Source organism: Drosophila montana, unplaced genomic scaffold (assembly GCF_035044405.1).
Source record: "Drosophila montana isolate Dmon_TW-CO22-7 unplaced genomic scaffold, ASM3504440v1 contig_402_1, whole genome shotgun sequence".
In the NCBI taxonomy this organism is placed as follows: domain Eukaryota; kingdom Metazoa; phylum Arthropoda; class Insecta; order Diptera; family Drosophilidae; genus Drosophila; species Drosophila montana.
The window spans coordinates 949011-960064 of NW_026998739.1; the positions used below are offsets into that span (position 1 = coordinate 949011).

The following is an 11054-nucleotide window of genomic DNA, read 5'->3' on the forward strand; positions in this document are numbered from 1 at the left end:
CGGTTTGCTTAAGGCAGGCACACACACACACATACATACAAACACATACACAAACTTATGCACGCACACACATTGCGGTACTCGCACACAGGGCCACGCTCATGGCTCTCGTACAAGGACGCTTCCGCCTTGGCGCTCACACACACATTTATATTTAGAAAGAGTGAGAGGCAGAGGGAGACCGAGAGAGAGAGAGGGAGAGAGGCCGCCATTAGGCAAACGGCAATGCTAAGCCTCAAATTTACCGTTAACGTTTGTGTTTTGTGTAAAAGTTTCGTATTTGAGTTTGTGTTTTATATTATTCTATTTGCCAACGCGTCTCACCAGCTCCAGAAGTTCGCCCAACCCCCCCATCTTTTCATAAATAAGTAAAGATAACGTGGAAAACGGAAATGACCAGACTCCATATATAAAACCAAAAGCGGCGATCAACGAATAACTTGGCAACTGTGCAAGACCTCGCAACATGCCGGAAGATAAGGCGACAGAAACTGCCAATCTTGAGAATGGCCAAACAACGGCAGCATCCACGCCGAGCAAAACCAAACGCCTAAGGACGCCAATGCGCCGTCGACCCCCCAACGAGGGGGATGTGGTCGCGGGCGGTGTGGGCATCACGGGCGGCGGTGTAGTCATCCTGCCGCAGCACGTACTCAACGAACTCTATCACAATTATTCCATCAAGCAGCGACGCAGCGGCCTCAAGTGGTTTCTATTTGCGGCCCTTCTCTTTAATATCTGGACGATTTTCATACCCTGGGAGCAGGCTTATACAACAAGGGGTGAGTGTTTCCGCATTATCCTAAGCTTTACCAAAACTTGATAAGCTTCGCAAATTGTCAATCCGTAGGGCCATGATATATGACAATACGATTTGATAATCCTACTGGAAAAGGTCTATTAATATACAATATATATAATTATTCAAGTTTTCGAACAAATATGAGCTCAATACACTTGAACAATGTACCAGAAAGACGTATAATACGACTCTAAAAGGGTTACAAAACAGTTGTAATAAATTAAAAGTATCATCTTCTATTCCCTTCCGTTAATCTTAGTTAGTTCGAGATATCAAATTTTGTATAGAGCCGGATTGTGAGGATATTTTTAGAATGAAAACCTCCATGATTGTTGGGTTGTCCTTTGGACATCCTTTGAAACTGTCATCAAAAAAACCTCAATAGAGAAACGTACGAATTTGTTTATAGCTAGATTACGATCTCTTAATTTGTTGCTTCAATAGTTTTTCAAAACTTTTGAAATATCCGAATATCCGATTATCCGAATATCTCAACTTTAAACATTTAAGCTAATTTGATTTAAATGAATTCTCCCAAAATTTCTCATCTTTAGTGGTCAACTGTTGCATGTTGAAGGCCTATTTGACGCTGGGGGCTCTGCTGCACATTGGACGCCGTTCGGAGCAGCCTTCATTAAGACGCTTCCGTCAGCCGCTGTTGACGATTGTTCCGCGAGCCTTGTGGCTCCTTTCGATGCTGCATTTCGCCGCCTATGTGATGCTGCAGGATAGCTTCTCGCCGCGGTAAATGCAGCTATGTAATCTATTTTAGGCGATTTCTATCTATGTAAATCTTACAATTTTTAGAGACGTGCTCGGCTGGGCCATACTATTAAACTTCCTGATATATGTGACGTTGCCGTTGCCGCTGATTTTTCTGGGCTTAGTCGTTGGCTTTTGCACGTATTTCAATTGCTTGAGTCTGCCCGTAGGCTTTTCACGGCCGGATCCGTTAATCTCAGATCAGGCGGCGGCTAATGCGGTTTTAATAGCCACCGCGGCGTTAATAGGTCTATTGTATTACTTCATGGGCGAGGCCAAGCAGAAGCGCGCCTTTTTGGAGGCCAAAAAGAGTCTGGAGGTAAAGATGGTCATCGAGGAGCAGTCCGCGGAGCAGGTGTGTAAGCATCAACTGTTTTGCGAGCTGTAATTAAAAATATATATTTTCATTGAAAAGGAACGCTTGCTACTATCTGTACTGCCCAAGCATGTGGCCATTAAGATGCGCGAGGACTTGGGCTCATCCAGCTCGGAGGCTTTTAAAAAGATTTACATGAGTCGGCACGAGAATGTGAGGTAAATTGATTACTTTTACAAGACAATGCAATGAATGTCTAGCTCAGGTCAAGACAATATATTACTAACTCTTCTTGTTATAAGACTAAGGCTTTGAATATCTCATGTCAGATTTTAAATCTGATCTACTTGTCACTCGGTAAATGGCTTAAATAACATTCGTTATTATATTTAAGCTCTTATTTTAGTCAGACAAGACAAGCTCTGACTTTACTCGTTACTCTTTGTTAACCCCAAGATAAGATCTGACATCTACTCGCTACTCGTTATTAAGCTTATACCTACTCGTTGTATTGGTAGCTCAGTATTAAGCGTAAGACTCGCTTTAACACCCTTAATATATTCCCAATTTTAAAGTTCAAGTCAAGCGTTTATGCTCTCTTCTATTTACTATCCATGAAGCTCGTGACAAGCTTCATCTCTGATATGCATAAGTTAAGCTTACTCGTTGATAAACTCAAACTTTGCTTTCCATACTCGCTACTCGTTAAGATAAGATTAGTATGGCCATAACATTGCCACCCATGAGGCTTGACTCTTACAGCACACTAATCAACATATTATCGCCCTTAGGTATTTCTCTTATAACTCCTATTCACACTTAATTCTTATAAAAATGTCCACCGTTTGCTTAACGAGTGCGTTAAGATTTTCAGATATTCTAGGTATTTCTAGATATAGGCATACAAATTCCTTGTTACCCTTAAGAGTTCCGCTGAATAATTCCTGGCAAATGTTTAATAGGCTCATTACCTGAAGGCGACATATTTTATTGGAAAGAACCGAGCCATAGCAAGCACTTTAATCGTTATATTCTTTTTCACACCCACCAAAAAAAACACAAAAAAATAAAAATAATAAGCATACTGTATGCGGATATTGTTGGGTTTACCGCCATCTCGTCGACGTATAGCGCCCAAGATCTGGTAAAAATGCTAAACGAGCTCTTCGCACGCTTCGATAGGCTCGCCGAGGTAAAGTGAAAAACTTTCGTTTTGTTCAGCTTGCTTTTTGCTCTTCTTCTTCTGTTTTTTTTCTTTCGCCTTGCTTTGTGTGTGTGTTTTCCAGCTGTTCGTTCACCTGGCTATTCCCGTAATAATCTCCCGAAATAATGTTGATAATGATGTTGGAGATAAGCATCGAAGAACTTTTCTGTTTCTTTCATTTCCTTCAATTGCGCATTTCGAACTTTAATTTGAATTCCTCTTCTTGCGTTGGCTCTTGCCATTCATCTTCATTTTCTTTTTGGCCGCTGCATACTTACATTTATTTTTTCTTTTTAAATGGATGTATGGCGAGGGCGGGGGCGGTTGGGTCGGTGGGCGGGGTCTGGTAACAAAAGTTACGCTCAGTCAGCCGTGTGAAATGTGTCGAGTTGATTTTTGTTTTCATGCGATTTTTGGGTTTGTCTGAAAGGTCCTTTAAATTTAGGCTCACTTAATTTGGTGCAGTTTTTTTTTTGTCATTTTTTTCTTTTGTTGGTTTGGGTCGGCGACTTTTCTCTGTGTATGTGTTTTCCTTGCCATCTTCTGAATTTCCCTCACTTTTATTTATTTTTATTGGTTTCGTAGCGTTTTCGGTTCATTTGCTTTGGCCGGGTGGAAAGCCAAGATTCAAGTTTGGTTTTGATTTTGAAGAACTTTTTGCTAAAAAGTTTTTAATTGCCTGTTTGACAGGTTTTCTTATGCAGTGATACGATATATATATAGCTGCTATTAAATGCTTATTGTTTTTAATGGGCATATCTGAGATTTGTTTTGATTTAATTTAATTAATTGTTTCAATTTCAATGTCTATATACATATTATATAGTATTCCAAATATATTAAAAATGATAAACTGTGAAAGTTTGATTTTTTCATAATTTTTATATTGTAGATGAATATTATATTAAAATATTGTTTTTTCATTTTAAGCACTAAATTAATAATTTAAGAAAAAGTTGAATTATAAAATATAGTGACTGTTAAAGAATACCTTAATTAATTCAATAATTATTTTATATATATTTTTATTGCTTTTTGAATTCCGAATTTCTTCTTATTCTCGAACTAAAGCGTTCCTAATTACAGTGTTGTTTTTTATATAAAAAGCTAATAAATTTAAGCTAAAACTTGTTTCTTGGAATAAACAAAAACTCTAGAAGTTAAATGTAATCTGATAGAAAAGAAGAAATATTAATAAAAATATTTTTGATTAAAAACAAAAATTGCTCTCTGAAATGCAAATTTTTTGCAATTTTAAAGTAATTCTCGAACATGATACCTGATATTTTAATTTAACAAGCTGTTTTTTATTAGACTAAATCTTGTTTCTTAACGTAAAGTCAATAAAGAAATTTTAGAAGCACAGACATAAAATATATAAAATACAATTGAACAGATAAATTTTGAATTCGATTTAATTTATATACATATATCTATCAAGGTTTATTGCTTCTGACTTCCATTCCTTATCTTTCCAACATTTGTAGCTCTTTTATAGCCTCCTCATGCATCCTTTTTGCCTGATAATCTATTGCTTTTTATTTTATTGATTTAACCCCTTATAATTAAGCTAATTTTACCACTGTAGCCATACTCTATCGGTATGCAGACATCAAACGCCCATTTACGGTTCGATTAGCTCGTTTCGTTATAAGCAATGTAACTAACACCGACATCCAAATCCACACACACACACACACCCACACACATTGTCAAACACCTTTATGCCCTTACAGAAGTACCAACAGCTGCGCATTAAAATTCTCGGCGATTGCTATTATTGCATTAGTGGAGCGCCCGACGAGCGGCCGGATCATGCCGTGCTCTGCGTACACATGGGACTTTCAATGGTGAAGGCCATCAAGTGAGTAGAGTGCCAGGGCAACTAGTCATGGGACACGGGCACAGGACTCGCGACAGGCGATGTCAAATCAGCGTTTGTTCAATTAAATGTAATTGCACTTAGCCACGCGTCGTCCTGCGTCCTGTCGTCCGTTGTGGATTCGCTGCGAGCCGTGCAGCAGTTTTTATATTCAATTTTTCTATATTTTTTTTCCACAGATATGTGCAACAGAAGGCAAACTCACCTGTTGATATGCGTGTGGGCATACACACCGGTGCTGTCCTGGCTGGCATACTCGGTCAGCGTCAGTGGCAGTTTGACGTTTACTCCAAGGACGTTGAGCTGGCTAATAAAATGGAATCTAGCGGCAAGGCCGGGTGAGTCCAATACCAACTTGATGCATAATTGATGAAGTCAAGAACTGCCAACCAACGGGCGTTCGCTCGTGTTCTTATGATTTATCCTTGTCACTTCAATATGCAAATTTGTGGGTGTGGCACCCATAATCGACACCTTTCTGTGTTAAACATTAATTCAATCGAGTTTTTTGACGCAGACGCGTGCATATTTCCGACAAGACTTTGGCCTTTCTCAATGGCGAGTTCGAGGTGGAGCCGGCCTTTGGGGAGAAGCGCGAGGAGTTGCTGCGCATAGCTGGTCTGAAGACCTATTTCATTACCAAAGTGGTTAAGCCGGTGAGTGGCAGCTAGACGAGGGCAGACTAAGCTTTCCATGCCCAGCTTAACCAGATTTTGTAAGTTCAATGCTAATCCTTGTTTAACTCTTCAGTTCGCCTCGCCTTGCGCCAAGAAAATCCACGAAACCAAAACTGAAAATGGCAATCACAGTCCGGAATCCAATGCCAGCAGCAATGATAGCAACGAAAATGTCGACGATGACAATGATGCCACAGTGGATGACGAGGAGCTATTGGCGCAGAGTGTTGTCCTCAATGGACACAGCCCAACAGCGGCTGAAGATGAGGAAGAACAAATCAAACTCGAGAACTTTAAGCAGCGTCTAAAAGATGAGCTCGTAACGCGCGACGGACATGAGTAAATAACTTTATTAACTAACATATCCATTAGCAATTAAACTGATTCCTTGTCACACACAGAAATCTGACCAAGGACACGAACATCTTCTTGCGCTTTAAGAATCTGCAGCTGGAGCAGGCCTATGCCGTCTATCGAGAACCATATAGTTCGCTGCCCTTGCTGGCCGCTTTGTTGGTGCAGTGCATCGATGTGCTGTACTCCTACCTGGTGTTGCCGCGCTCCACGCTGCATTTTATTAACATTGCCGCACCGCTGGTGCCCATTGCCATGCTGGTGGCCATAAGCATTGCGGAAAGCTTCAGTGGCATGCTGCCCAAGTTCTTTGTGGATGTGAGCAAGCGCTTCAATGACATTACCTTCGTGCGCGAGCTGGCAGCCATAATTATAGCACTTACCATTGGCCTCAGCAATGTCATCGACATGGTTAGTATGCAGTTCGACTTTTGCATGGTCTTTTTCAAGCTCTTATTGATTTTTATGCCCTGCACCCATTGTAAATAGCCTTTAATAGGGTATAATGCAGTTTGTGCACAATTTATGTAACGAATAGAGGAAGGCATCTCCAACTCTAAAATGTGTATATATTCTTGATCTGCACGACAAGTTGGGTTGGTTGGGCGATGTTTGTCCGTCTCTATAAATTGTAATTGGCTTAAAAAATTAGCTCATTTTCCTATTTTATAATAATTATTGGCTAGTGTCTGAGCATAGGGGCGAACTTGAGTATATTTTTATTTTTAAAATACCTTCCCCGTTTTCTTCCAGAAACTGACATTTTAAATAGATTTTTCAGCATAACAAATATTTATATCAAAGAAATTATGGCAGATCAAGTTTAAGAAATTCTTATAAAGAAATATTGACTTTTTATATACCTATCATATATATACATATCCAATTAAAATAAACCGCGAACAACCCTAAAAGTCCATTATTCAAATTTGAAACATATATTTAATTCATATTTATATTTGCCGCTCAAAAATTATAATTATGGCCTGCATTTCCAAGTTGGATTTTTTTTTTGTTTAAACATAATTAATTATAATTTACGGTATTGATATAAACACAAAAGGTAGTCAACAATAAATAAATAATATTCAGTAGCTACTAGAAAGAAGAATCGCCAGCTGGGTACAGGGTATCTGCTTGTCGGGCAAACTCTCAACTAGAGCACTCTAATTTGTTATTTTTCCCCGGTGCAGTTCTTCTTCGTTACCTTCGTGCGCACCGAGCATATTGTCAGCGAGAGCGAATTCAATGCCACGGCCGGTTTGGAGGAGGTTGTCACCGCCGAGCACCTGCTGCCCGAATCGTTTGTGGAGCAAATGCGCGAGGCGGTGCCCACCGAGCGTGTCCTATATCCGTCCTATTTGAGCAACTTCAGTGTCCTGATACTCATTGCAATTGCCGTGATTGCTCAGCTCACGCATTTAACCAAGATTCTGCTGCTGTTGTCCATAGCGGGTGAGTTTCTCCCATATAGAAATTAAAGGAAACACGTGGATGATTTGCTTGGAATCTCTTAACCATACTTTCAGCTCTGCACTGCTATTTCAATGTGTGCATCATGCAGGATTTGTACGCCCTGGAAGACGATCTGGCACATCAGCCGTAAGTTAACAAGAACCAGCGAGTATGAAGATAATTATACAAAGCTATATAATACAATATTGCATTATTTTCTATTGTATGCTTATAACCATTTGTTTTCACTGATTGCATTTTCAGGCTCATATCAACACGCTATTGTGCCTCAGGTCTGCTTCTGGTCGCCGCATTGTCTCTCAGCTTCCTAGCCCGACATGTGAGTACAATTAACCACTCGCAAATTGAAACGGGTTCCAGATGTCGTTCCAATTTGCGACATGTTTTGTTTACAGAAATTAAAAAATGATGTATGATTACATATACTTGCCATACGAGTGTATACTATATTTTAAATTATAACTTTTACCAATGATTTTTGATGTACAAGGAAAGAATATAAGTTAAAACAGAAATTTTAAAATTCCTGCTTATAAAATATATATACTATATTTTAAATTTAATAATTCTGTATGTAAAGAACAAAAAAAAAAGCCAAAAAAATGTCTATTAATAAGAATTTTGCATTCATGGCGTTAAATAAATTTGAAATGCCGATTCTATTTCCTAGACATTCCTAACTTCTGAAAATTCCACTTTCCAAATGACCTCAAAACTATATACTTAATATTTGAAATAATTTCTACACTCAAATGTATTCGGACAAAAAAAATTAAAAATAGGAATTAATTATCGAAAAAAGCAATATTTCTGGACAGTTATAGTATCTGGCAGTCTGCCAGATCGACCTCTCTTCATATTGGGAACAGTCTATTCCCAGAGCATTGTTCACAATATACTGTACCCAATGTTCTGTTCCCAGTTTACAAATAAATTAAGACCAGTTCGTTAGACAGATAACCAAACGTTGAAAAATCCTAATAATTTCTCAATTGACATTTAATACCAAATAATTTTAATTATTTATGTGTCTATATTAAAAGAATTATATATTTTGCTCCATTTTCAAATCAGATGGACCACGAGGATCGTGTTATATTCAAATGGAAAACCGAGGTGGCCGAGCAAAAGGAAACCGCCAATGATATGCGTCAGCGAAATGAGGCTTTGGTCTACAATGTGTTGCCCGTGCATGTGGCCGAGCACTTTATGAAGAACGCCAAGCGTTCCCATGATGATCTCTACTCCCAAAGCTATGCCGAGGTGGGTGTGCTGTTCGCCAGCATGCCCAACTTTTCAGGTAATCAACATTTCAAGTAAGCTTGTATTAAAGGCTTAATAAGCTTCTTATATTTGATAGATTTCTACTCGGAGGAAACAGTTAACAATCAGGGCCTCGAGTGCCTGCGTTTCCTGAATGAGGTCATCTCCGATTTCGATGCGGTGAGACTGGACTCTAGGTCTATATAATCCCACTATATACTGATGTCATCTCGTTTATTATTCAGCTGCTGGAGCTGCCCCAGTTCCAGGACATAATTAAAATCAAGACAATTGGCTCGACTTACATGGCCGCTAGTGGCATCAATTTGCAGCGGAATCTGCGCAATGATGCCCCCATTTCCGAACGCTGGTCGCACCTGGCTCTGCTGGTGGAGTTTGCGCTGGAGCTCAAGCATGCGCTGTACGGCATCAATGAGCAGTCGTTCAATCATTTCGTGCTCAAAATGGGCATCAACCATGGCCCCATTACGGCCGGTGTGATTGGTGCTCGGAAGCCGCACTACGATATCTGGGGTAATACGGTGAATGTGGCCTCGCGCATGGAGAGCACCGGCAAAGCGGGCGCCGTTCAGGTAACCGAGGAGACCTGCAAAATCCTGGAGCAATTCGGTTATACGTTTCAGCAGCGTGGCCTGGTGGTAGTCAAGGGCAAGGGCCAGCTTATGACCTACTATTTGCAGGTGGGTGAACCAAGGTCTTCTATGAATACTCTTACTTAAAACAGCTGCCATCTGCAGGGCAAATCTGAGATCAGTGCAGCGGAGCCCAAGGCGGCCGTAGAGCTGCATGAGCCAGAGGCAGCGACAGCGGCCGCGCCAGTTAGTCTGGACTGCAGCGCAGAGCTGGAGGCGGATATTAAGACGCCGCTGCTAAAGCTCAAGGCACAGGATGCAGCAACGGAAACCACTCCGGAAACGTGTTTGGGAAATGGAACCTTGGCCGAATCTCAATCGTTGTTGGAGTAAATCGAGAACGTTTTGCATTTTCTACGAGTCAGATTGATGGGTGTGTGTGTGTGTATGAGTGAGTGTGTATGTGTGTGTGTGCATGAGTGTGAACGTAAAGTTAACTGTTATATATACTATTATACTACTGTTATACTTACTACATTTGGTTTGCCTATATTCGTGTGATATTCTGCTATGTGAACTACAACTACCCAAAAAAACAAAAGGAAACATTTAAAGAAAAATCGTACTCTTTAGTTGTATATTTATAACTGGTATTTGCTTTTGAAAAGTTTGTAAACTGTGTACCTAAAAATGTATAACTAAACTAAGTATTTGAATTATTGTGAGTGGTTTTGTTTTAAACAAATTGTTATTTAATTTAAATTATATTAACAACTGTAACATAAATAATTATTTGCTTACTAACATTAGTCAATGTGTAGTTGAAAAAAAAGAATCTTAACATCAATTTATATTTAATCTTAGGAATTTAAAAATAGTCATATATACTACTTGCATCAATTTCGCAACACAAAAAAAAAAACAAGTAAACAAAACAAGTAAATCTCAATGTGAAAAGATTTTGCATACGAAATGCGCTTAAACCTAACTATAAATGAATTAACAACAAATACAAATGCAAACATACATAATGCAAATATGTAGACTAAGTCGAGATATTTACATAACTATACATTTAAATTGAGAATCCGTATCCCACCACACAAAATGCAACCCACAAGCAAGTCCAAAAACAGTTAAAAAAAATCAAAAAGAAATGTATGTACTATACTTATGCTAAATAATTATAATCGTATAGTTAAAATATCAATAGTAGGCAACCAAAAAAGAAAGGCAAATGATTTGACGAAATCGGCATGCATATTACAAAAAATAAACATAGACTTCTCTTATGTTAACATAGAAACATAAATACAAACATATGCATATTTATATATAGTTCTACATACACATTAGCTTATATAGAGCGTCGCATGTTTACTAGAGAACTTCAACGAATTAGTAAAGATACAAACTACAAACGAACTTACATAGCAGAACTTAAATAGCATCAATATATACAAAAGCTAACATCAATTCCAGTTTATAAGTATTTGTATCCATACATTTTGTTTGGCTTCCCAAAAATCCTTTATTAATGGCTTAAAGCATGACAATCAACGAAAATTATGTATGTTAAAGGCATGACGATGATTGATTAACTGTCGACCCGCTGTCACCAACATTAAAATTATGTTTTTATTTCAAATTTGAAAATAACTAGCAAAATTAAAACAAAATAACAATACTTGTATTAGTTTAAGTGTTGTGTTTTAAGCTATTACC

General features: G+C 38.7%; 1 protein-coding gene across 2 annotated transcripts; it reads left to right on the forward strand.

Moving 5' to 3' along the window:
• The first annotated feature begins 308 nt into the window (after positions 1-308).
• Ac3 (Adenylate cyclase 3) lies at positions 309-10769 on the forward strand. Of its 2 annotated transcripts, XM_064697829.1 has the most exons (17): positions 343-782; positions 1357-1546; positions 1610-1919; positions 1980-2098; positions 2961-3072; positions 4821-4948; positions 5146-5304; positions 5484-5622; positions 5717-5982; positions 6045-6408; positions 7191-7452; positions 7527-7599; positions 7717-7792; positions 8548-8773; positions 8834-8916; positions 8982-9437; positions 9495-10769. In XM_064697829.1, the coding sequence occupies exons 1-17, from the start codon at positions 467-469 to the stop codon at positions 9720-9722; spliced, it is 3507 nt and encodes a 1168-aa protein (XP_064553899.1). In that variant the 5' UTR covers positions 343-466; the 3' UTR covers positions 9723-10769. The 2 variants fall into 2 exon arrangements, with proteins under 2 accessions (XP_064553900.1, XP_064553899.1); XM_064697830.1 differs by lacking the exons at positions 2961-3072; positions 5146-5304; positions 5484-5622; ... (7 more) ...; positions 8982-9437; positions 9495-10769 and having other exon boundaries at positions 309-782.
• The last annotated feature ends 285 nt before the right edge of the window (positions 10770-11054 follow it).